Source organism: Toxotes jaculatrix, chromosome 13 (assembly GCF_017976425.1).
Source record: "Toxotes jaculatrix isolate fToxJac2 chromosome 13, fToxJac2.pri, whole genome shotgun sequence".
In the NCBI taxonomy this organism is placed as follows: Eukaryota; Metazoa; Chordata; class Actinopteri; family Toxotidae; genus Toxotes; species Toxotes jaculatrix.
This window is the reverse complement of record NC_054406.1, coordinates 8,433,750-8,459,558: the sequence shown is the minus strand read 5'-3', so window position 1 is coordinate 8,459,558 and position 25,809 is coordinate 8,433,750. Positions and strand designations below refer to the sequence as shown.

Below are 25,809 nucleotides of genomic sequence, written 5' to 3'. Positions count from 1 at the left end.
AGCCGTTCCATCTCCCAGCATGCCCCACAGCATGTCAACAACAAGACCGAGCTCGTTCTTCTGACCAGATTTCCTCATTGACAGCCAGTAACAAAGTGATTTCTGTATCATTAAAAAAAATTAATTAATTAATTTTAAAAAAATATTTTGCAAAACCAATGCTTAGAGGTGGGAGCGCTCCGACCCAGCACCGCGAGCGAAGGGTCTGTTGACTGTGAATGCAATTATCAAAGGGGCTGCAGCAATCATTTGTTTTGATAGTTCAATCTTTAATGTTTTTTTAGACTTTTGTTTGTTTGTTTGTTTGTTTGTCTGTCATGTCAAACATTTGGCATCTCTTCCAATAGAGTAACGTTTTCTCTTCTCCCAGGTTCTCTCTGGCTAACGTCTCACAGTGTTTACAGCCAGCTACGTCTTTGTGCATCTTCCAAATAAGTCAACACAAACTGGAAATCGTGTTTGTCATGTTTTTATTTTTTAGGTCTTTCCACAGGGCAGTGGGCTACGCTTAACCATAGACTGTATAAGCGCTTAACCTACTGTAGATGGCGCCATTGGAACTCTTGACGCAGCTTCCTGAATGACAAGAGAAATCTGTTTTATTTTGAAATTTGGCACACAGGAAGTCCAACTGAACGTGGCGCCTCGCCGAGTCTGTCAGAGGGGAGCTGTTAACCCCGTGTGTGTGTATGTGTGTGTGTATCAGTAACCGTTGAATCACAGCATACTGTAAAAGTTAGCGCTGTCGTTGAACTCTTTACTGTATCGCTCAGAAAGTTCAGCACATTCATGTCGGCGAGCCTTAACCGTCCGCTGGTGGAAATGATCGAGTGGATTTAAGGTCAGTCTTGAGTTTTAACTTCGCTGTGTCAACATTCTTGCTCGACTGTTGATTAAGTTTACGTTGATGTCAGTTGTCAGTTGCATTTAAAAACATTTCAACTTTATCTGCTTTGGTGACAGTCAGCCGTTTGTGCTCACATCTGGAATTACAATGACGTCCACTGTGGCAAATCGAGAAATAGACAACTTATTTGCTTTAAAAAACAAACAAACAAACAAGAAGATGCTGACTCAGTTTTCACTGTTCCAGTATTTACTCATGGAAAAATCTGTGTGTTTAGGCTGTGCACATCATGGATCTGAGGGAAGTGTCTTGTCTCATTAACCTCGTGTTGCTCATTTTTACTGCTTCACTTCCAGAATAACGAAGCGATAATAAAAGTCACCGAGATTAGAGGTTGTGTCAGCATTAATGTAAATGCACAGTTTCACAAACTGAGGAAAGACAAAAGTAATATTTTAAAGACTGTCACTGCCACATCCATTTTCTGATTGCGTGCCTTCCCTTATTTTGTCAGCTGGTACAGATCATGTGTGATTGAACCCAGTAAATGTTGTGTTGCCTATTAAAGGGGCATATGCCACCCGTTTTAAGAGTTCACCTTCTTCCTGTGTCCCAGAACATCTCAGTGAAAACTCCAAACATGAACTGCCCTTCCCTATAGTTTGTGATTTCTCTGGGGTTTAACAAGGAGAGGCTTTTCATTATAAATAGAAGCTATTTATTATGAAAAATGCACCTGATTTATTAGAGCTTCATCATGCAAAATATGGTCGCTGTGTGTTGTGGTTTTGGTGTCAATCAAGAGTATTACTTCTACTCACCACTTCCATTCTGGAAGTAGCCTTCTTTGATATTTATTTTCAGCTCTATGACATACATGCATGCCAGCAACTGCTGTGTGAAATTGTTGTCGACTACATTAAAGCACCTTCCTCTCCGAGCTATGCAGGCGAACTTGTTTTTTTTAAAGTACCTGCACAGCCTCTGGATGTATGCGTTTCACAGCATGGGGTTGCCTCCTCAAAGCTACTCTCCCTTCTCAAGTCTCAACTTTATTTTTATTAGGTATAGTGATGCTTAGTTATTCCACTCAGTGCGGTTTTCCTTCTGTTTTTCTTTTAAAAAAAAAAATCTTTGTAAAATGGTGTGGAATGAAGGACAAATTCTAATTGTCTGTGTGCAAGAGACTGTCCTGTCGGTTTGCTCTAAAATTGCTATAACGTGGGACTTTTTATGTTTATGAGCAGCTTAAACGCACACACCCCAACACACACAGGGTTTTCAAAATTAGGGGTTTTCAGGGAATAGATGACTTAAGTGTGTGTGTGTGTTTCCGTGACACAGCAGGGTAGTTAGTCAGAGGCCGGAATGGCCCGAAGACTGAGAGAAAGAAAGCAAGCAAGCGTGTCGAAGGTGAAGAAAGAAGAGAAAATGGCCAAACAAACAAAGGGGCAAAAAGAGAGAAAAAAGGAAAAAAAAGGAGGTCAAAAGTATAAAAAAGGGGAAAGGCAGGAAGATATGATGAGAGAGGGACCGAGAGAAGATAGAAGGAACATTAAAAGATGTTTAAGAGAAAGCTTGAGCAAAAGAAGATGACCAAAGAGTGCTGTTTCTTGGGTTTAACCTGTAGCTGCAACTAATGCAAGTCAGATGTTTCTTTTTGGATCTGCTTCGCCCAGATAGACCCATAGGAAGATAGGTGGGTAGGAAGGTAGGTTAATAAGGACTTAAAGCAGTGATCAGTGTTGATGATATCTAAATCAGGGTATGTGTAATGCAGGGGATGCAGTTATCAGGAGATCCATAGACTGTGGCTTTCTGTGGCTTAGCTCAATTGTACGAATGCTAACTTGACCACATCTGTATCAATTAACTGATTAGTTTATCAATTTTGTAAGTGATTCATTGTTAAAGTTTTTTTTATTTATCAAAAATGCCAAACATTTAATTATTCCAGCTTCTTAAACATATTTTTTCATGTTCACTTTCAGGCACTGTTGATACAGTTGATAAAACTAGTTCACTGCACCAGTAACCAAACCCTAACATCTGCTGTGTGTCTGTCTCTCTGAATGTGCCCTCATGACTGTGATAGCTTGTGTACATGTGTTGACACGCATCTGGAGGAAGTTGCGGGAAGAGACATTTGTCTGTGTTGGTGTGTGTGCGTTGTGTGTAATGCCTTACAGTAAGTAAGGACCAAGATTCTGCCGGTTTTTATTTCGTCAGTGCTATGTTTTTCTAGAGCCTGACCGATACTGGATTTTTGGGGCTGATACCAATTTTAGAGGAAAAAAGTCTTGAAAAGTATTTCAATACAGCTGAATTCCCAATTGAGCTGTTCTCCTCATGTTTTTCTGTTTGTGTTGTCAGACAACGGAACAAATATGAAACAGTGACTGAAATGTGGCCAATTAAGACTACATGTTAACCAGCAGTCACTTCCAAGCCATTTCCAATCTGCTGTTCTGCTCTGCTAAAATCCTAATTTTATAACCGTGATGTTGTCTGACAAAATCATTATACACACAAGACCATGGCTGTGCTGAGTTTTCAGCTATATTTACTTATGAAATGATCTGTTGTAGAAAGTTAGAAGCTCGTTCAAATCTGTGTCAGCTGCCCTGCGGTCAATTGACTTAAGAGCAAAGGGGGGGTGTGCCTGCGGAGAGAAAATCCAACCTTGCGATGGCAAGGGAGTACTGATATGACTCTTCCACACAAAGCAGCTGAGATTTATCAAAAAAGCTGTGAGATTTGTGTCTAGGTGCTTAAAAAAAGGTGTAAATATTTGCCTATATTGGACAACCTATAGGTCTCCGCTGAGACCAATATATCTGTGATAGGGCAATATCGGCTGATAAAACCAGCTGACCGATACGTTGGTTGGGCTCTGTATTTTACAATAAGATTGTTCAAGCTGGTTTTGTCATTCGGTAATTTGAACTCAGATGAGATCAGCATCTGGTTTGGGAATCTGTTGTGAGTCATGGTTAAAATAAGCAATATTCTAAACTTCAACACAGCCCCTTCTGCTATTTATTGTCATTTCTGTTATTTTACAGCTATAGCAAGGGTGAGTGATCACGGCATGTTTAATTTTATGTCGCAATACTGACCGTGATATTCATCAAATCTGAGAAAACGGTCTAGATAAAATAACTGGATAGAAATGTGTGCTTTTGGCTAATCCACAGAGGGAAATGCCTGAATCAACATGTTCACATTGGTACAAAAATCATTAATGTCTAACTTTATCCAATAAAGCAGCCGTGCTGGCAGAGACACTAAAGGGAAACGCTCCCTTGGTATGAATTTCAAGGATTGTTGACAAATTTCTATTGTGTTATGATATGTAGTTGTATTGCTCAAACTTGGAATAATATGTCATCTAAATACATATTGTGTGTGTGTTTATAGCAGTCTATGTGCTTGGATGTGATGGCAGAGCTCCCGTCTGGACTGCTGGAGGCATGTGTAGTGGTTGGGGCACCCGGTGATAAGCTTCGAGACATATGCCAGGTCTGTGTTCATATATACAAAGACTGAAGCTAAATCATGTGCACACTGGCGATTTTATATGTTTACAACATTGGAGACTACTGCCATCAGATCCTGGGCCGTTAATCTCCACATTAAGTTAAATAGCAACATTGTCTGCATATATGGCTCAAATATACGAAACTACATTTTCTACCACTTATGCAATCCTTCATATTCTCATACACTACATTTGATAAGTTGATAGTACAGTTAAAAATAGACGTTATTAAGACATTACATTAGATGTTGTGTAGGGTATAAATATGTACAGTCACAATTACACTACCAAAAAAAACGTGGAATATTTCCAAACTGTGTCGTCGCTTCATCAGCAGAGTACATTAAACGAACAACACCCTGTGCTGGAAGCAGAGGTACTGCAGGTCCATGCACCCCCCTTTGTTTCCAAGGAGACCAACTCCAGCCAAGCAATTGGTCCAGCTTTCAGCCGTGTCCAGAGGAGGAGGAGCTTCATCAAGAAGGTACAGTATGCTAATTTTTGGGGGTTTTATTTGAAACTCTTAATATAAACTCTTGCATGAATGGAGAATTTGGGGCAGTTTTTGGAGAGTTCTAGTTATTGGAAAATAATTTTCTGTCTCTTCTGTGATTGGTCATCCCATCACTTTACATGTGGATACAGGTTTGGGTACATTAAGTGTCTGTGTATAGTCTGATTCAGAAAAAAAATACATATTTGTTGGGGTCTTTTTTCTTTGTTTTTGTAGAAGAGGCGAGATCATGCTGCACAGCCATTATCTAATGGAGACGCAGCCAGTCGTGTTGAAGTGTCGTCGGCGACAGAGGACATCAGTGTTCCAAAGGATCTGGACCTCATTGCCTTGCCACAGCTTTGTTTCCCTGGTATAGTGTGTTTCATCAGACATTGCATCAACATTAACGTGTTTTACATTAAATAATATGGTGATACTGCTGAGGCAAAAAGCCCATATCTGTTTGCTCTGTAAATACACCAGTCTGTTACATTGAGAAAACCAACATTGTTCCACGTAGTAAGTGCATCTCTAGTAACCTGGTTTTACTTTGACCTGGTATCCTTTGCTCATTTCATTAGCATGTCCTGGCTGATGTAGCTAGATAATGCCACTTTATAATGGACTCCTATCTTGCGCTATGGTTACCATCATGGATCATTATCTTGCTAAAAAGCCACAATATAAATTATGTAGTAAAAGCTCCCACTGGTATGCAGACCTGCCTTGCCATCTTACCCTGTAACCATATGTCTTGTGTTATAATGACATCCTAGCTGTTTTGCAACCTTTCCATTTCCATGTAAAAAAACTCTGTAAAACCTCTGTTTCAACCAACGCCTCTCATTGTACCTGGAAGCCTGGATCAGTTAAGCATCACAGCCTTGATTACATTTCTAGTGCATCTAGCATGACTGGACAGAGTGTCAGCTCCACTCCCTCTCCTCTCATTCTTTCTAAGAATAGAGTAGTATTTTAGCATTAAGACAGTTTCATGTTGGCTCTGTCCTTCACCGCACTGGTTGAAGAACTGACAATTACACTGAACTGAGCGATGCCACTTTCAGCTCATATGGTTGGTAAACATGGCAAAGATTCCCATGTAAACAACTTGTTAGGGTTTTCATCACCAGACGAGTTGGTCTTATGAGGGTTAAAGGTACTGTGTATTGACAACATAGCACTAAATCCATTACATTTGAATTTAATTACTTTGAATGATGGGCTTTAGCTAATGTGAGGTATCCATATGTTTTGTTTGTCTTGTCTGGCATTTGCCAAGTGAGATATATCAGAACTTCCACAAAATCCCAGTTGTTAATTTACGTTTGAATCTTAACACTATTTGTAATTCAGAAACTGTTAATTACGGTAATTCCCACATTACATGAATGCGGCATACATCTCTGCTCTGTCCAGTGGCATATCTTCTTCTTGATTTTCATAGGTGGTCTTCAGTTAGCCACTGAGCAGAGGGAAGACAGTTATCACTTCCTGGTCTTTACTGACTTGTTTGGAAACCGAACCCATGGAGTTGTTGTGCAGTACTACAGAGCAGTACAGGTACAAACGTGCCCACACCGTGACTAAAATGTGATAGTTTTATGATACTAAAGAAAAACATGCTGAATCAAATGACTGAAGGCAGTTGTGTCTCATTGCTCTGTCAGTACTGTCAGGAAGGTGTTATCCAGAATGGCCACAGGTGGAATTCATCAAAGACCCGTATCTATGCACCCTTTGCTGTGTGCATCATCTCCAAGTTCCCCTACTACAATGCTCTGAGAGACTGCTTGTCATGGTAACTCTTTCTATTAAATGATGGATAGCCTGACTTTGGATTAGTGTTCAGTAATAGAGACAAATGTAACCTCTGCTCTGTGTCTCCCACTTTGTGTCCTACCTCCACCATCTCAGTCTCCTGGTCCAGTTGCGGCCTGCAAGACAAGCCGACTTAGAGGAGACAATCAAGGAGTTTTCAGCCAAGCTGTCACTGGTCCCTTTACCACCTCCTGGACAGCTACATGTGGTCAGAAGCGTTCTTCTTGCTTTTCTTCTTCCTCTGTCAAGCCTATTCACTCTGTCTTTGTCTTTCCTAATGTGTATGTATGTGCGTGTGTGTGTTTCTGTGTGTTAGTCCTTCAGCCTTCGTCCTCTTCAGGTGGTTCTTCCATCCAGGGATGACCAGGACAGCCCAGTTATCGACATCGACCTGCATCTACCTTTCCTCTGTTTCACGCACACAACTCTCCTCCAGGTAATTCGAAACACAGAGCCTGGTACAGCATGTATTTTTCATGGCAAGAAGAAGTCATGAAGTGATTCAGTTAGTGGTACAAAGGTGAAAGGTGAAGAAAGGCATGAATCAAAAGGTGGCTCCTAATTGACGGTAATTTTGATAGTGGATCAATAGTTTAAGTCAGTTGCCAAGAAATTGAATATCCTCTGGAAATTGACTAATGCCTGGACAAAACAACTAATTTTGTCAACCTAGACTCTTGGGAGTTGTGATGAGCATTTTTCACTATTTTCTGACATTTTATGGGCTAAATGATTCATTGAATTACTGAAGTAATCAACAGATTTATCGATTATGGATCAGTTATAGATCATCATTAGTTGCAACCAAACTCCTGACTGTACTGTAAATCAATAGGCTGTTCTATTGCTATGCCTATAGATTTCTTTCTGTCTTCCTTCTTTCTGTCTGCCTTCTGCCTGTCATGGGAAGTAATGCAGCACACAACATAAATTACAGTGAAATTATTAAAGAAGAAAAAAAATCCCTGGTATCGTTAATATTCTGAGGATTTCCCCTTTCCAGGTGCTGTCCTGCCTTCTTCAAGAGCAGAGGCTGGTCTTCTTCTCATCTGACTGGGCTAGACTCACTCTGGTTGCAGAGAGTCTGCTGTTGTACCTGCAGGTCAGTGTGAGAGGAACATCATGTCTTTTAAATACAGACATTTTGACAATGGGCAGTAAATTGATTTTAACTTTGAAGAAGTATTATAAAACTTACTCTGGTGTTCCCTCATCCATCTTTTCATCTGTCTTCTGTTGCTATGACATTTCTCTCAGCCTCTGTCCTGGCAGCAGCCCTATGTTCCTGTCTTGGCGAGAGGAATGTTGGACTTCCTGATGGCTCCGACTGCCTTCCTGATGGGCTGTCACATCAGTCACTTTGAGGAGGTTGCTGCTGTGAGTACATAAGCGTCATTGTCTATGTTCAGACTTCAGGCTTTGTTTTTTTTAACATCATCAGGGATCATTGTATTGGCTTTTGTTGCTTTGGTTGAAATCATACTGGTAAATCAGATTTTTCTTGCTCACGATAAGGGGAGCAATGTTGGATATTTTGGGATTTTGGCTCAAGTTGATTTCAAGTTAAATCTAAACTGGTGTTCCTTCCTCTACTCAGGAGAAAATATAGTGATAATATTTGGATTTTGTGCTGTGTATTTAACAGATTATTGTTTTGCACATACAACAATAGAACCAGTGGAATCAGAAGACAAAAATATATTTCTTTTACTCTGCCCTATAATGTCTTGGCCATTTCAGAGAGAGCAAACAATTATTTGTTGTATGGGTAGTGTGTAATTCAGATTCAAGCTGACATGACATATTTAACAGTAACTCTTTATTCTCCACTGCATTCATCTTTATTCAGTGTCTTACAGAAACTCATTTCACATATTTAACAGTAGCTGTCTGTCAGTGTAACAGAGCAGGACACAGTGTAGAAATGAATTGTTCCCATTGTACCTACAATAATTGTGAATGTGTGTGTTTTGTTTTTGTGTATAGGAGACAGAAGACCTAATCCTGGTGAATATTGATGATGGCTTCATTCAGTCATCATGGTCTGAAACCGTTGACCTACCAGCTATCCCTCTGGGTGCAGCTGAGACCTTTATGTCGAGGTAGTATACACAAACACAAGTGCACACCCTTCGCTGTAAAAGCTTCTGGCTGTAATGTCCATTGTTATTGCCATGCTGTGTTTTGTGTTTTCCATTTTGTGTTTCTTTTTTTTTTTGTTTTTTTGTTCTTGTGAATGTTTGGATGAGTGTATGTGTGGGAGTTGATTTATGACAGAACCAAACCAAACCAATTTCAGTTTCTTTTTTGTTGAGTGATATGTTCAAATAACCCACTTAAATAATCTAACGCGCAGAAACAGTCTACGTTTTTAATCATGTAAAAACAATCTGCAGAATTTATGTTTAATGGAAATCATTTTGGCACTTGAACCCGCCATGGGACCTCAGCTTGGATCAAACCTGAAACAGATTTGGAACTAAGATTGAATCTACCCCTCAAATACCTACACAGTCAAATTACGGGGAGAATACTGAACACAAATGAAAGTAATTTAAGGCCATATCAGACTACATAATTCTTACATGCTTGTGTGTGTGTGTGTCCAGGGCAGAGTGTCTACAGCTTCACTATGACTTGGAGCTGTGTCACCTCGGAGTGGGCACAGATGCCAATGCCCTGCGGTGGCAACGCAGAGGCTGGCAGAAACGACTGAACACACAGATACAAAACATCGCCTTGGAACTAGTGGTCAACATTTTTAGGTAGGGTGTGGCTACTGTCCTGTGGTCTCTAGGTTAATAGATTTGTAAGATATTCAGTGAGTCAGAATAAAATAGTTTTAATGCCTATTATTCTGTCTGTCTGTCTAAATGTCTCTCTGTCCTTGTTCGTCACTCTGTCAGAGGTGTCCAGGACTTTCTAAACCATGAGCACAGAGTTTTCAACAGTGAGGAGTTTCTGAGAACCAGGGAGCCAGCAGACCAGTCCTTTTACAAGAAGGTACACAAACACCTTTACACATACACACACACACGCATTCTAACAAATCCTGACTGTCTGTGCTGCATTTTTCTCTTTGTTGCTGTCCCCCAGGTGTTAGAAACTCATATCTTCCACTCATTCCTGCGAGACAGGCTTAACAGGAAACGGGACACCTTCAGCCGCATGGAACAGAACACACGTAACAATGCACACAGGTATGATGCTGGTATTATGTCATAAATGAGGGACACAGATAATCAGGTAACGCTGAGGGAATAAAGGTGCTTGTTACATGAAATAATAGCCATTTGTTGCACAGTTAAAACATATGTTGTAACATAAATGTTAATGAATTCCCAGGTTACACGTGAGAATGTGAGAATTCTGATTCGACACACGTGACGGGAAAACATGATTAAATATTTAGTAAAGGTAGTAGTTAACATGGAATCAGTATTTCCTTTCCTTTAGTTCTGTTTGCCTTGGCGATGTCCTCACAGCTATGAATGCAATAAAAATTTGTCATCTGAGTTTACTGCACGTAGTGCTCCTCATAGATTAAAATTGCACTGCCTTCATATCAGGATAGAAAACCTAATTTAACCAATTTTAACCTTAGACCTACTGTAACTGATCCCTCCTGCATTGTCAGCAGCAGCCTTAACCTCAACATCTGTCTTCACATCCTCTTTCTGCAGGAACCGTACAATGATAGAGTCTCCTCGCCGTCCTCCCATGTCTGAACTGTCCAGGACTGGCTACAGCAGCTACACCAGACTGAGCAAGAGGCTGGGTGCCAGCCTGCCTAATCTGGAGCAACCTGCCAATGACACAATGACTGCCATCAGCTGCAGCAGGCCGGCCTCCCTCAGAAAGATGACTCCTGATATTGGTCAGTACCAGTGGAGGAAAAGGGGATGGGCAGAGAGTTAATTTAAGAGTCAATTAATTTCATAATTTCATTTGTCTCATTCCAGGGTTGAAGTCTCCTCAGAAAGCAATGAAGGTTTTCCGTCTCCCAGAGTTCCCCCCTCCTTTGGCCTATCATTATGTACAGAACTATTATTCTGACATGGTGGTTTCACTGGGGAAGGCCATTAACACCACACCACCTGATGAGTCTGCTCTGCTGGCCAGGTACTGTGAAGAGAAGAAAAAGAAAGCTAAAATCTTTCAACACTAACAGAATCTTCACTATAAATGTTAAAACTAAGTAAAAGAAAATGGTGCAAACAAAGTCCAGTGCAGGATTTGCTAGTTGCTGTGCGCTCTTGTTTGTTTTAGTTTCTGTTTGAGTTACAAATCTGTTACTGCAAATGACTGCAAATCTGAGACAACAGTGTAGAAAATAGTATTTTTTTTTTCAGCTTTTCTGTCACATGTCCTGCTCTGTCATTGTTGTGAAACTATAAAAACTGTTTATTGCTCATGAGTTGTTTAAAAACGTTCTTACTAACATGATTTTATCCGTTTTTCTATGTGTGAATTATTTTGTAAGTTAGTTTGACAGTAGGGCTAAGCAAAAAATGTAATTCAAAATAAATAAAGTAAACCAACTGACTTCCACACAAAAATAGAACCTTTTACCTTGTCAGACACCTAAAGAAAAGATCCATCTGTCTCTTTTTTTCCCAGGTACCACTACCTGCGTGGTTTGGTAAACACTGTGTCCAACAGGCGTCTGGATGCATTGGAGGACTTCCAGACACTCTATAAGACAGACTCAGATATCTTCCCCTCTCAGATGGTTAAGTCATTGGTTGACTCACTGCCAGAAGGTGAACGTTTACAGGTCAGTCCAGGCCATCGTAAATGTGGACACTGTGTGGCACAGCAGTTGTGATAATTTATTAGAATTCAAGTTATTTATAAAACAAAAATAGCATACCCTGGATCCAGTATCTCAAATTTGACAATTTTCTGAGTTTTGTTCTGTTTTCTATCACTTTAAATGCAATGTCTTAAGGAAGTGTTCATTAGACAAAACAAGCAGTCTATAGATAACGTTTTGTAGAGTAAACTGAAAATAAATTATTAATCTCAGATTGATTCTGTTATGAAAATAATCACTGGTTACAGCTTTTTTAATAATAGTAATAATAATTGTTAAAATCTCTCCACAGGCTGACAGACGTCCAGAGCTCAAACGGCTCATCTGTCGGGTTAAAAGGGACCAGGAGCGGGAACGTGCGAGCCACGGCAACGGGCACGAGGAAGGTGCAGTGAAGCGCTTCCAACTGCCGAAAAAATACATGCAGCTGGAGGAGTTTGTGAAATGTGTTCAGGAGTCTGGGATTGTAAAAGACCAAGGAACCATACACAGACTCTTTGATGCTCTAACTGTTGGTAAGTACTGTAGTATCCCGCACTTTGTCATTTTATGTACTGTACCTATTCTACAGTCCATGAAATTATGGAACGCAAGTTCACTTGAAGAGCTTTTCTCGCAAACATTCACGGTCTCAGCATACACACACACACTCGTGCGCAGAGCTATTCAGCTATACCCCTCCTTCTTCCTTTTTCCAGGCAAACATTTATTCCCCGGGTTAATCATTACCTGACTGCTCCTTGAAGAAAGAGACTTTGTCATGCAGGCCTGTTTGGTGCTGTAGGTGTAACCAGGGCTCCAGTGGTGATTTACTAACACTTAGCTGGTGACTAGTGGAAGTTACATATCTTGATGAAAATACCTACATACATTACCCTTTTGGACATTCCATGTCAGGTGCCTGTGCTTTCACTGTTTGAATTATTTTGATTTGCATTTTAAACATGATCTCACTCTGAGCAGTGTTAAACATCCCTGTCAAATGAGCCTCCGTTCAGAGGTTATAAACATCACGAGCAGTCAGTTGCAAGTAGTGTCATCTACCGTGAGAGCTGCAGTGATGAAATTCCTGTGAACACAGATTAATAATTTTAGCAAGGGAAAGACAGAAAATATTAGAACTGTCAAAGCTGGAATGAGTAATGAGGGATATTTTTTTGAAAATGTAAGATAAGAACTTAGGAGAGGAAGGAAGTCAGGAAAAGGGAAGCAGAGATACTCTGCTTCTGCTGAGAATTTAGCCAAAATGCTAGTGCTGGAAAGCAGGATAAAACTGAGTGACTGCTTATCTTAGGCTCCACAGTTTGATATTGGAAAAAGCCTTTTACATCCTGTTGGATATAATGAGCAAGGTTCCTTTACTCTTTTGACCAACACTGGAGAAAGAGACAGAGAGAAGCTGACTTGTGGAATATTATTCAGTATTTGTTTGGAGAGGTAAAGACTAAGTCAGGGGTTAACAGAGTGTTTGCTGAAGTCATTTAACTTCTGTTTACTTAAAGCCATAATGAAACAGCATTTTGAGTGCCCTTTGATTCTGTAGTTTGTCATCATTATTGTTTCCTGTTCAGACAGGTTGTTTGCAGTGACGATGGGTCCTTCAAAATAGGATGGACTGGTCAATTAAAAAATGTCCATATTTCCTGGAATTTCTATGTATATCTACTTCTGGTCTATGAGAATAGTATATATTGAGAAACTCAGTTTATATACTGTTTTCCACAAAGTAAAAATACTGTATATGTTTTTTTTATGACTTTACTGCTGCTCAGTGTGTGTATGGGATGTTAGTTGGGTGTAGATGAGTGCACTGTATGTAGTCATTGTTGAAATACAGTACGGATGTCAACCCCCAACCACTCACTCTGCAGGCATGTTGGTAGATTGGATTTCTTGGAATGAGAAAAAATTGGCCCACTCAACTACCAGATGTTTATTTGTGTGAGAAAGAGAGAGTGAAGCAGTGCATTTATATAAAGGCTGCTCAGACAGCTATGTCTGGTTAAATGAAGATCGAAATAAACTTTTAAATCTCTGTTTTATAAATCTACTGGCTCTGCTGGCACAGTGGAATACAGGATACCCACGAATTATACTAATTTTGAAGGTTTGTGTGTGTTTGATGCAGGTCATCAGAAGCAGGTTGGTCCAGAGCTGTTCAGAGTGTTTTACACCATCTGGAAGGAGACTGAGGCAGAGGCACAGGAGGTCTGTATATATGTTTTGCTTCTAACATAGAGTGTAATGGCACCAATCTACTATATACTATCTAACAAGTACTAGTCATAAAAATTGCAAGTCATGTTTTCATAATGTAATAGAAGTGTTTCACACATAGATGGAATATCTCCATATTTTCAGCTGTCATAATTGAAAAGCCAGTACTGACGGAATTAAACTGAAAAAAATTTTTTTTAATCAATACAAATGTAATAATAAATGTTGTTAAATGCCCGCCCAGTTAGCTCTTGCGTTTGAGCCCCACTCTGGGCAGCACCACCTCCCATAGGCCCACCACCTGTGGGAGCTGCCGTAGGACTTCGGTGCATTGTGGACTGAGCAGAAAATTCCAAACCTGGCTTTGTAAAGTTATTATTTTCACATTCATCAAGGCCAATAATAACCCTAAATAAAAAGCTGCTCTTGCACTGATCAATATGTCACATGGTTCCAAACCATGGCAGAGGAGGAATCAGTGGAAAGTAAAGCTTTTACACCGCTGACTTGTATTTATGGGATTTTCAGGTGTGCTTGCCTGCGTCTGTGTTGGAGCACATTGAACCCAGCGAGTGCGTCTTTAAGCTGTCCTCCTCGGTGAAGACGAGCCGTGGCGTTGGGAAGATCGCCATGACTCAACGACGGCTCTTCCTGCTGACCGATGGACGACCAGGATACGTGGAGGTGGCGCAGTATCGAGATTTAGAGGTGAGGCAGAGGGAACTGTGAAGATGGAGTGGCCAGCAGAGTGGCCTTTCAGTGGGATGATTATCTTTTTGAGTAGGCTTCTGGGTATTTACAAATACGATTAAAGTAAGTGAAAGAAAAGTGCTTTTATCAGAACCAGGATGAGTCTTAAGTGTATTGATCCTGTAATAATGATCTAGAGTTTCTCTTTATCTCTTTTCCTCTAGGAGGTGAAGGTGTCCTCGGCTCCCTTCTTGCTCCTGCGAATCCCCAGCTTGAAGCTGCGCGTTCGGGGCAGGAAGGAGGCGTTTGAGGCCAATCTGAAAACAGAGACTGAACTCTGGAACCTGATGGTCAAAGAGATGTGGGCCGGACGCAACCTGGCAGACCAACACAAGGTAAAGCTGCAACTGAAGGGTGTGTGTGAGTGTGTGTATTTCCCCGATGAGGGTGTAAACGTGTGTGGAAAAACTGAGAACCCTTTTTTCAAGAGGAATAAATGCTTCAGAAAGGAAATATTTTGGTTCATTATAGTTTGCATTTATTACTCAAACTATGCCTTTATCTAGGTATCAGTTACTGTGTAAGTCTATGTGAGCGTGTGTGTGTGTGTGTGTGTGTGTGTGTGTGTGTGTGTGTGTGTGTGTGTGTGTGTGTGTGTGTGTAAACCTTTGTGGGTGTAGTAAATTCCATGAGGCATAAATAAACCATAAATAAAGACTCTTGAAACAAAGACGGGGTTTCCTTTGTGAAACCAGATGATGTAGCTGTAATAATCTCTGTAATAATGTCTCTCACTTCTGCCCCTTTTCTCTCTCACTGTTAGTCTCGTTTCTATCATTTACACACACAAAAAAATTACACTGTCTGTAGTGTCTCAGTTTCCCTTACTTGCAATCTGTATAGACAGCCAGTATATTATGAATGTACATTTATATTCAACTTGGTAGATAAACATCAGTATTTTCTGAAGCTAAGTTTGGCAGCGCTAATTGTACCTCTTTAAAATAAATCACCTAAGGCCTTGTTAGTTTTAAAATAAAGTCTGTGTCAGTATTAATCTTCCGAAATGCACTTTTGTATACTTTTTTTAAACGTCAAATTTATTGTAACTGTAAATGGACATTTCTCTCCAGGACCCCCAGTACATGCAGCAGGCTCTGACCAATGCCTTGTTAATGGATGCAGTAGTGGGCAGCCTTCAAAGCAGCAAAGCCATTTACGCTGCTTCTAAGCTGGCTCACTTTGACCGCATCAAGATGGAAGGTAGAGGAGCTACTCACACACTATTTGATGCTATTCCCCCACTGAAATGCTGGTTTGAGATCATTTGGAAACTTTGTGTGCCCCGCAATGACTCATCAAAGGTTGTGTAGAGATTTTTATTGCTGTTTGGAGCTCTTAGCACACGTTTGTGTATTCAGCACCTGATAAAGTGCCGTGACTTATCTTTCGTGTGTCTGCAGTCCCGATGATGGTTCCCAAGACAACTGCAGAGACGCTAAAGCACAAAATTAACCCTTCGCTGGAGCTTGCTGCACCTCAGCCTGTGGATGTACTTTTATACACACCAGGTACGAACACACAAACACACACATTTTCTCCTGAGTATATCCTGTAACTAGGCAATATCTCCCTGTGATGACAAGTGTCAGGTTCTCCTTTCTTTCTGGTTGCTCAGTGTGAGAGTCTGTCTGAATCTGATTGGCTGTTTGAAGCAGCTTGCAGTTTAAACTGTGACACCAACACACGGTCACTGATATATACACACCGACTGACTAATACGCACAAATGACCTTTGCTTTGCCATCGCCTCTCCCTCACTAACTCATTCTGTTCCAGTCTAACATAAACAACAGACTGTCATAAAGCTACACATAAAGTTTCTTTCAACACTTTTTGTTTATAGGAAAACTACAAAAGGAAGTCTGCTAGAAATTTAGAAATATACCATGAGGGGAACCTTTCCTCAAGGTTACTGTAAGATGAGTCAGAAATATTTATTTTGGCCTCTCCTTTGTTCATTTAATTTAGGTTAATTAATTTAATGGTTTCATAAAATTAAATCCTTAAAGACTGTGAAGCCACTTTTATGGAGTCCTCTTTTGGAGTGGCAAACCTAGCTGCTGTTGTCTCTACAATTCTTAATTGTGTTAATGCAGAGCCTATAAAAGCAGAGCGTCTTTGTCAAACTGTGCTCAAGTTAATTTTTTTTAATAGTTTGATCAGCAGTAAAATGTTAAAAGTCATATGGGAGAAAGCAAATGAAAAATGTTACCCTGAGAGTCAAAGAGCACTAAGTGTGTGAGTTTGTTGTTAGATATAAACTGTAAACCATACAGCTCTACTAATAAATACCAAATAAATGAGAAGAGAAAAATGCCTGAACTAGAGAAAAACCCTCCATTCACGTCATGAGGGGCCACTGAAGGGTTTGACGAGTACTGTATGTAAATGATGTGAATCATACGCTTTGGCTTTCACAGTTACCGGATTGGACACCTATGGAAGATTTGAGTCAGCCTATTGACAGCTCCTTCACCATCATTAGAATCCTTGTTGCTTCTGTTTTTCCGCCTTTGTATCCAGTACTTTGATTTTTATTATGGGGGGACAGGCAGACTGGTGCATTATGTGGCAGGAAGACTGATAAGAAACAGCTTAAAAAGAACTACAAAGTCATGTCCTTTGGTGGACAGACCATCTGGGGCCACTTAGATGCCCGGCTGGCTGCAGACTGACCCCCAGTGCTAACACACTCATGCACACTCTTACTTGGTGATCCGCACGTATACAGACAGTGCTCAGTTCTATAGCAGTCAACTCTTTGGCATTTCTGTTGGTGAAAAGAACAAATCTGACTATTCAGATCCTCCCCCCATCTTGCTCTCTCTCTCTCTCTCTCTCTCTCTCTCTCTCTCTCTCTCTCTCTCTCTCTCTCTCTCTCTCTCCCTAGTTTGAATATAGGTCACTGAATTGAATTCCTGGCACATGGCCATCTCACACCCCCCCCCCCCCCCCCCCCCCCCCCCCCTTCCCTTCTCCCTCTCTATTTCTCTCACTTTCTACTTCAAGCGTTCCCTCGAGGTCTCTCTTTTCTCTTTCGTCCCACCGACGCTCTCTGTTTCTCCTTGCATGAAATACAGGATGCATCATTCTTTGTTTCCGCCAGTGGTGCTTTTAAATAGCAATGAATACGTTAGAGGAAATCTGACCGTTAGGTGAAGCCTGGGTGGGGTCAGGCTGTGGAAAAGTAGTTTTGAACATGAAGTGTTTCCATTCAAACTGCTGGATCGTCGCCCTTGGAACACCCCTGAGTAGTTCCTGATATTTCAAAAGCACAAGTCATGAAGTTGTTCTTACTGCTATCATGTAGACAGTGATATTCTCAGATTCTCAGGTCTTTGTAGATTGTATAGAAACTGATTTAATAGTAATTCATTAGCAAAGTTTCTGTTAGCGCTGATATTCTTCTTTGCTTCCTAGGAGAGTAAACACTGGCACCTGGAGGTCACAAGTTTGCGATAAGGTGTTGAGAAGTAACTGATAAATACAGGGTGTATGTGTGGTGTTTGTGTGCATGCGTGCGTGTGTGTTTGTTTCAGGTCAGTTGTGGGTGTCCGTAAGCGGAGGGAAGGTGATGGTGTTTGATGCATCCAGCTGGTCCCTCACACACACCTGTCATGTTGGGAATGCAAGACTGGTAAGAAAACACACACATCCAGGCATACAGCTGCACACACACAAATACAGTGCAAAAACACAGAGATGCAAGAGACACAAAAAGACAAAGAAGATGGCAGCCATGGAGTTGTTTGCAGGTTGGGCTGGTTATTGAAATTTATAAAATGTGTCCATAGCACAAAGTATCGAAAATTGTCAAGTACTAAAAGTTGGCGCTAAATACTTAAGATTTTTTTTGTCTTCTTTACTTTTTCATTAACTATTTCCTGACTGTTTTTTTTAACTTCTCTCTTTTATTAAAAGAAAACAAGACAAAACCAGCAGGAGTGTAAGACAAGTACACAGGGAAACAAACAGATGCATCACAGTATTGAAAACAAAAAAGAGAAATTAAGAAGAATTTGAGAAAGAGCATTAAAGCTGCTATAATCATTATTTTTGTATTACCAGTGGAACAATTACTACACCAACCTCAACTCACTGTGTGTTTATTAAAGAGGTCGTGTTTTACTGTAGAGTGTAAGTCATCTCATTTGCATAGAGTATAGACAGTTTCTATGAGGTCCAAACCAGAGGGATTACCAGAAGCCAGCATTTCAATACCAAATTATGTGGGCATGATTCACCAGTGCTGATCCACACTTCCTGCAGCAAGAGTTGAATTGGTTAAGGTAAAATTAGTTTCTCCTCAGTTATTTAAATTTGTATCACTTTTGTTCCCAATGTTTCGACTGTATTTGATATAAACAAAGTTACTGTACAAACACTGATGCATTGGAGAACTTTGACTCAGTTGTTTAAATGAAACACGCTTATATTCTTCACAGTAAGGTGGCAGAAGAAGTAATGCTAGTTAAAGCTGTTCTAACTCACACTGTTGTAGGGAACACAGTGTATTCATGTTAGCTCGCCATCGTTAAATAAAAACACTCGGCCAGCCGTAGACCGCTTCACATCACTGGACAGAATCAGCAGTTAAACAGCACACGCATACCACTGACATTAGATCCACATAAAACAGTTTTCCTCAGGTTCATTTTTTGCTCCTGTTGCTTCACTTCAAACAGTCTCAGTTTTATCTAGACTTGTAATCACATGTTTTTGGGAGTAGACGGTGTGTTTTGAATACCTTTCATTCTCTTTTGAGCACAACATTTTCTGTGCAAACTCTCCTAAGAAAACATAAACAAGGTGAAGGTTTGCAGGAGTGCCTTAAAGCTTCTTGAGGAGAAGGGTCTGGTTAAATGAGATTAGGGATGAGTGTAAAGTTTTTAGGCATTTCTTATGACTGTGCTAATCGCTGACCTGAACTCCGAGCATGCAGGTCACAGTCACATGAAATACGTTAACCTATCTGTGTGTGAGGGAGATCGAGTGTGTGCTTTCTCTAAACTCTAATATTTGCACACACTTCGCTACCACGTCACATATCAAACATCTGGACCATGCTCTTACTTCTACAGTAGTTACTTTAAGTATGAGGGCTGATTAAAGTGCCTACTGATTAGAAAATAACAATGACATTTTTGAAACAAGCTAATAAAAAATTTCTTTTTTCTTTTCTGTTTGATTTTCTTTTTAAATTATGGATGAGCAACATCTGCCATCTGCATTTTTACATAGTTTTGTGTTGTTGTACAAAGTTGAATGTCAGTGCAGACTTTGATATGAGATGTAATGGTGTTGAGAGGAGTGTGTTTTGTCCCTGCAGCTTATTGGATAAATGTTACCACCTAGTGGAGAAATTAGATATTGCGCAATAAATTTCCTCCCACTCGAAAATCTTGGGTCACCCAAAAGTAACAAACACATTATCATAAAAAACAAAGAAAAGCAGAAACTCTCCTAAGTTTAGAAGCTAGAACCAACCAATGTTTGCCTGAAAAATAACTCAAGCAATTAACTGATTATCAGAATAGTTGCAAAAAAAAAAAGATTTTGATGGACTAATTATTGATTCGAGCAAACGTTTCAGTTGTACTTTTTAAATTTTAAATGCAAATTTTATGCAGCTGAAAATGCCACATGAAAACCCCTTATGTTGTCTCCTGTCCTCTTTGTGGTCTCCATTTTAAAATAATGTGTTATTCGTCCAAAAACTGCCCTTTAATATTTCTGTACTTGGTGTTGAAACCTCTTATTTTCTCACATCGGCAGATTCTCTGGGAATGAGTCCTGATCAGTACGGTGTCTTTCTGTTTCTCTGGTTCCAGAACTGTATGCTGGGAGTTGACAAGGACCAGGTCTGGATGGGCTCTGAGGACTCAGTTATCTACATCATCAGCATGGTGGCCATGGTGTGTAACAGACAGCTGACTGAACACAGGGCGGAGGTCACCGGACTGGCGCTTGACACGGACAAATACAGGTATTGCTGCACTGTAACGCAACACTTAAGTAATTTTGTTTCTGAACTTTCATGCCATTAAATTAAATTGGATTTGACTGAGCTGAGCTGAGAGGTATCTTCGGTCTCTGCAACAGATGTATGTGTGAATCAGTTCTTGATGTTCTGGTGTTCAAATGTACATGAAATAAATCTCACTAGTGTACTTTGTTCTTCAGCCAGAGGGTGGCGTACTCTTGCAGCGCAGAGGGAAGCGTGATGGTGTGGGACGTGTCAACACTACAGGTCAGTTTTAAACCAGACATTTGTTAGACTGGGAATGATACAAAGCAGCATTCTATGTTCTATTATAAAAGGTTGAAATGCTATAAAATAATCTATTAATTAATAGTTAACAGCTTTAGAAGTGATCTAGTTACGCAAACTTTTAAATTCGACTTTGCCAGATGAACACACCGGTCAGAGCTGCTCCTTACTGACTCCTGTTTGTCCCTTTCTTCTCACAGTCACATCAAAATTTGCAGATTTATTTCTCATAAAGTGTCATTTCTGTTTTAAACCACTCAGGTGAAGAGGCACTTTCGCCTCTCCTGTGATCGTCTGCAGTCTGTCTACAGCTCGAACAGCATGCTGTGGTGCTGTAAGTTTCACATATTTACAGAAGTATTAAACTGGGACGATGAGAGTTCAGAGTAGAATAATCAAATAATCTCTCTCTTTCCAGGCTCCAGGGACAGTATAATGGAGGTGTGGAGGAATGGTTCATTGAAACAGCGTCTGAACCTACCAGAGCAACAGAGAGCATCCACATCTACATTCAGCTCTATACTGCTGTTACCTGAGGTACCACACACACACTACACACTCTGTTTCTCTATTGGTGTGCTCTTTTATTTTTCTTTTATTTAAGCCTGTGTCTTATATGCGAGTGTGACCATTTTCTTTTCTTGGGTATGTTTTTGGTTGTGTGTGTCAGAGGGAGGAGCTGTGGAGTGTGTGTGTAGACTCAGGAGAGGTGTGTATTTGGTATATTAAGGACCCTGCTGAACCGTTCCAACGCGTGGTGCTACCGGACTGCACCGGATGTTACTGCATGATTAAAGTCAAAAATCAGGTTAATATACAGTGCTCAAGCACAAATGCATAATACACATGATTAAATATGCAATCATATAAACAAATGCAGTATAATATTCACAGTGAAAAGGAATAAAACCACACTATCTGTGCCTTTTTGAATCCTCCTTTTTTCTCTCCAGGTGTGGGTTGGCGGTGTGGGCCGTAGTTCTACCAAAGGGAAGATTTACATCCTGGACACAGAGCGCCACCAGGTCCTGAAGGAGCTTCAGGGCCACAACGACAAGGTGACGGCCCTCTGCTCTGCTGAGGATCGATATGTCCTCAGCGGCGCTGGCAAACACGACGGAAAGATCGCCATTTGGAAGGTGGAGTAGAGGTGTTTACTGACTGGAAATGGACAAAGTAACTCTGTTGAAACTAGTTCAGGATGTCCTGTGACTTGTTAAAGGACCCCCGGATTAAAATCTCCAGGAAAAAGAGTGAAGATCTGTGTTTGGAACGCAGAGTGAAGGGAGGGGAATCAAATTCACGACCTCAACCTGCTGCGGCGTCACAGAGATATGAAGGAATCACATGTCAGTCATGTGAAGCAACACGTTTACATAAAGTCTCACCAACTGAGCAGCGTCTCCCACTTGTGGTGATTTGCAGTTCAAAATATTGACAGTACTCACACTTTATTTTTTGGGAATATGAAGGACAAAGAGGAAGACTGAAAAAAATAACCTGGGTGTATGTCCTGCTGGATATTTTTTTAAATTCCAAAGTGCTTCACTTTACTGAAGGGCTATACATTTTTAGTATTTATAGTATAGTCATACCATGCTTTATGTAATGCTGTACCCTGTTTATTTTAAGTTTAATCGCACTAGTGTTATGTGGGAACATCATGTGACTGAGCCTTGCCTCTGACTGTGCATTTAAGGCAAATCTCTACGGCTCAAACTACCCTGAAAACAAAACTCCTGTTACTGGAGAGTTCAGCATCGCTGTGGGAAAGCCCTGCTGAAAGTTCATACTGATGGAAAGTTAAGCTTTGATGTGCAGCGTACAGCAGAGACTGATGGGACATATGGTGAAAGAGGATACAATTTTGGGAGCTGGACTCAAACTCGTGACATACCACTGACATGTGATGTACAGTGAGGTGTGTTTCAGAGCGAGTCAACAGAGTCCTTCAACAACTGGAACTTTTCAGCTTTTAAAAACACAAAATAAGGACTTACCCCACAGTGCTTAAAAGCCAGATTCTTACCTCATTGTTAGACCAAATTTCTATATTCTTCTGTATTTATTTCCCTACAAGTGCAGTTTTATCTGTGTTACCTACCAGCTGGTTTTAATAAGGAGGGTTTTTGTTTTTTAACACAAACTGACAGATGATATGAAGGTCCTAGTAAAGAAAATCAGCCCACAAGCAAATTCATGTTCATCGCTATAAAAAGCCTTATACATAGTAAACATTTAGTTATTTATAATTTTGAGGCAAAACCCAGAGCCATAAAATGCCCCTCATATGTTAAAAGGCTATTTATTAACTTTAGGCATTTGTGTTCTGTAAATTTTATAAGGCTACGTTTACAATAGTGTTATTTGGATTAATGAGGTGAAACAGGACAGACTGATGTTATTGTCTCGTCAACATGGAGAACTTTAAATTTCTTTAACCTTTATTTTTCCAGTCTTTGACAACATTTAGTCTCCAAAAAGCCAACTTTCTATTTTTTTCCCATTTTTAACAAAGTATTATCAGTGGAATCTGAACAACAAAACTACATTTAGGCCACATTTAGGAGACAATGTCACCTAAGGGTCAATCAAAGGTTAAACACATCTTTTATCAATGTATTTATACAGTGTATATAACTGGTGAACATGACTATGATATTTCTTTTGTAAACTAAACTGGTGTCAATGCAACAGCTCAGCCAGTGTATTTATATAACTTTTTTTCACTTTTTGTAAGATTTCAAATGAAACTGCAAAATATATTATCTCTTAGATCGTTAACTACATTTTTTTTAACCTACAGTGAACAAATTCAATACACTTTTTAAAGGAAGTCTTGAGTTTGTCTTTATTTTCAACCAAGGCAAGTTTCAAGTTTACTTTTTATGCTAGTGTTTTTTTTTTTTTTTTGGTTTTTTTTGCTGTGCCCATTGTTCCATTGTACTGCACTTCTTTGAGTTCACCAAAAGAGGGCACTGTTTGATGTCAAGACAAGTTAAAGTGGGAGCAAGCTGGACACAAGAGCTGATGAAGTTTCACTAATCACAATCCATAATATCAATACTGCAACTAATGATTATTTTCATTATCAAATAATCTGCTAATTATAATCTCAGAAAATAGTCAATCCCTGCTGGGGTGCTGCTCTGTGAATGACCTCTGACCTCCCTGGGAAGCTAGTCAAGGTGCTTTTACACCAAACACAAATTGTGCTTCAAATATTGTGTGTATGGATGTGAACTTGTGTGCAGTTTTATTCGTTCAAACGTGTGAATGGGTCTGTGTGCTGGACATTGGTTGTTTTGTTTTTTTACATAAAGCCATAAGCAGCTGTTAATCTCACACTGTGCAGGTCCGCTCCTGCCTTGGCTGCAGTGGAAGATAAGTTGTTTTTTGTCTCCCCCACCGCTCTTAATCAGTTTCCTCCTCCTCCAGTTTAATCCACAAACTTTTACTTACAGGAAGCCAGTGCTAGATTTAAGGGAAAAAACACAATTGCTGTTTGTGCTGCAACTTAAACCCAGGCTTGGAAAAACACAGCAGTGTCAGCACAGTAGCTCTAGTTAAAGAAGGCACATTACTCTGCAATAAGGAAAACTCATAGAGGTTCCTCTGAACTTAGCACTTTAGCAACTAGTGCAGGCTTTTATGTTTTAGTTCTATTTCTGACTCTTTGTGGTGGCTGAAAAAAGAATAAAAGGCAAAAGATGACTGTGTGACTTTTGGTTTTCAGAGGAGGGAGCAGCTTTCGACATGACATAAGTTACATATTGATAGATAACATCTGTGTCATTAAAGGATAAGCCTGCCTTTTTTCCCCATTTATGTAACTGTCAACAAATCCCATGAAGCAATCAACACCAACAATTTGCTTCTTCTTGATACTTTTTGACTTCCCTACCTGCCCTGTGACACCGTAAAGACATAAATCTTTGTAAACAGCTCACAAATATATAGTTTAAATTTTTTTTAAAAACACCTTGTGGATTCAAAAAACAGCAGGGCACAGTACTCAGTTTGTAAACACAAACTGAGTAAAACACATCAGTGAGTATTTATAGCAGTAGGATGGTGTATGCAGGATTACGGTTGACCAAGAGCATGAATTACTGGTGGATCACTGTGTAATGTGAATGCCGTATTTCTGCTGTTTGCCTCTTGATTGATGCGACAAAACATAAAATAATTGCCCCCTTGATTAACATTCCAGATTTGTAAAATCATGTTTTGTAATACTATTAAAGGCTGTGCAGTGTTTGAGTGTCTAAAAACAACTGAAGAACAGACTCAGGATCTCAGACTCAAACTAGACCACTGGGAAAATGAAGAATATCACCAGACTTACCTTTTAAATGCCATTTCTTCAACAGGTTTGCAGCTTCAACATGAACATTCAGAAAAGGTTAAGTTCAGAAAAACAGCTGTGTCCAGGTTATTGTGAGTGATTCCACACCTTCCTAGATGACTGCACTGCTCTGTCACCCCTGCTTTTTAAAGATCTGCCTGTGGGCCCCCAGAAATGTCACCATCTTTCACCTAGCACCATGGAACAAGCTGTGTTTGCATTTGACTAACGTTGAACATACAAAAGGAGTCATTTTTAATGGGTCAGGAAACACTCCTTTCTCTGTCACTCCTCACTTCACCTATTTCTTCTGACTCTTTTTCCGTCTGTGTTTTGGTATCAGTTTCTCCTCAGATGAGGCCTCAAAAGCCAAACCGTGTAATCGGCCTGGATGTTCATGAAGAGGGAGAGGCAGGAGAGAAGCTGTCACCCCCTCAGATGTTAAATCTTTAAAAGCGGCTTTGCCATATTTGTGAGCTGTGTGATGTGTGCTGTTTTTCTTGATAAATTTGAGGGTCACGTGTCATTGCATGAGCAAACCATAGCTGCTATATCTTCTCCAAGACCTGGCCTGTAGAGAAACTCACTCAGAGATATCAAGTCAGGTGTGGTTTTACTCCCAGAGGCAGGGAACAGGACCTTTAGAGTTATGCACCCTACAGACATATGTCAGAGCTTTAAGTACAGGTTTGTTTCAGC

The 25,809-nt window shown here is 40.2% G+C and overlaps 1 protein-coding gene across 4 annotated transcripts; it reads left to right on the top strand.

The window, feature by feature from the left end:
• The first annotated feature begins 682 nt into the window (after positions 1 to 682).
• dennd3a (DENN/MADD domain containing 3a) lies at positions 683 to 25,418 on the top strand. Of its 4 annotated transcripts, none has more exons than XM_041053064.1 (30): positions 683 to 841; positions 4,271 to 4,369; positions 4,726 to 4,872; positions 5,119 to 5,254; positions 6,332 to 6,447; positions 6,555 to 6,685; positions 6,802 to 6,913; positions 7,022 to 7,141; positions 7,709 to 7,807; positions 7,963 to 8,082; positions 8,692 to 8,807; positions 9,315 to 9,470; positions 9,612 to 9,708; positions 9,802 to 9,905; positions 10,389 to 10,582; positions 10,668 to 10,827; positions 11,326 to 11,482; positions 11,814 to 12,036; positions 13,650 to 13,729; positions 14,267 to 14,446; positions 14,653 to 14,823; positions 15,562 to 15,691; positions 15,892 to 15,999; positions 18,031 to 18,128; positions 20,323 to 20,477; positions 20,675 to 20,741; positions 21,024 to 21,096; positions 21,181 to 21,299; positions 21,433 to 21,570; positions 21,716 to 25,418. In XM_041053064.1, the coding sequence occupies exons 2-30, from the start codon at positions 4,274 to 4,276 to the stop codon at positions 21,908 to 21,910; spliced, it is 3,798 nt and encodes a 1,265-aa protein (XP_040908998.1). In that variant the 5' UTR covers positions 683 to 841; positions 4,271 to 4,273; the 3' UTR covers positions 21,911 to 25,418. The 4 variants fall into 4 exon arrangements, with proteins under 4 accessions (XP_040908998.1, XP_040908996.1, XP_040908997.1 ...); XM_041053062.1 differs by having other exon boundaries at positions 4,723 to 4,872; XM_041053063.1 differs by having other exon boundaries at positions 4,268 to 4,369.
• Positions 25,419 to 25,809: the final 391 nt, after the last annotated feature.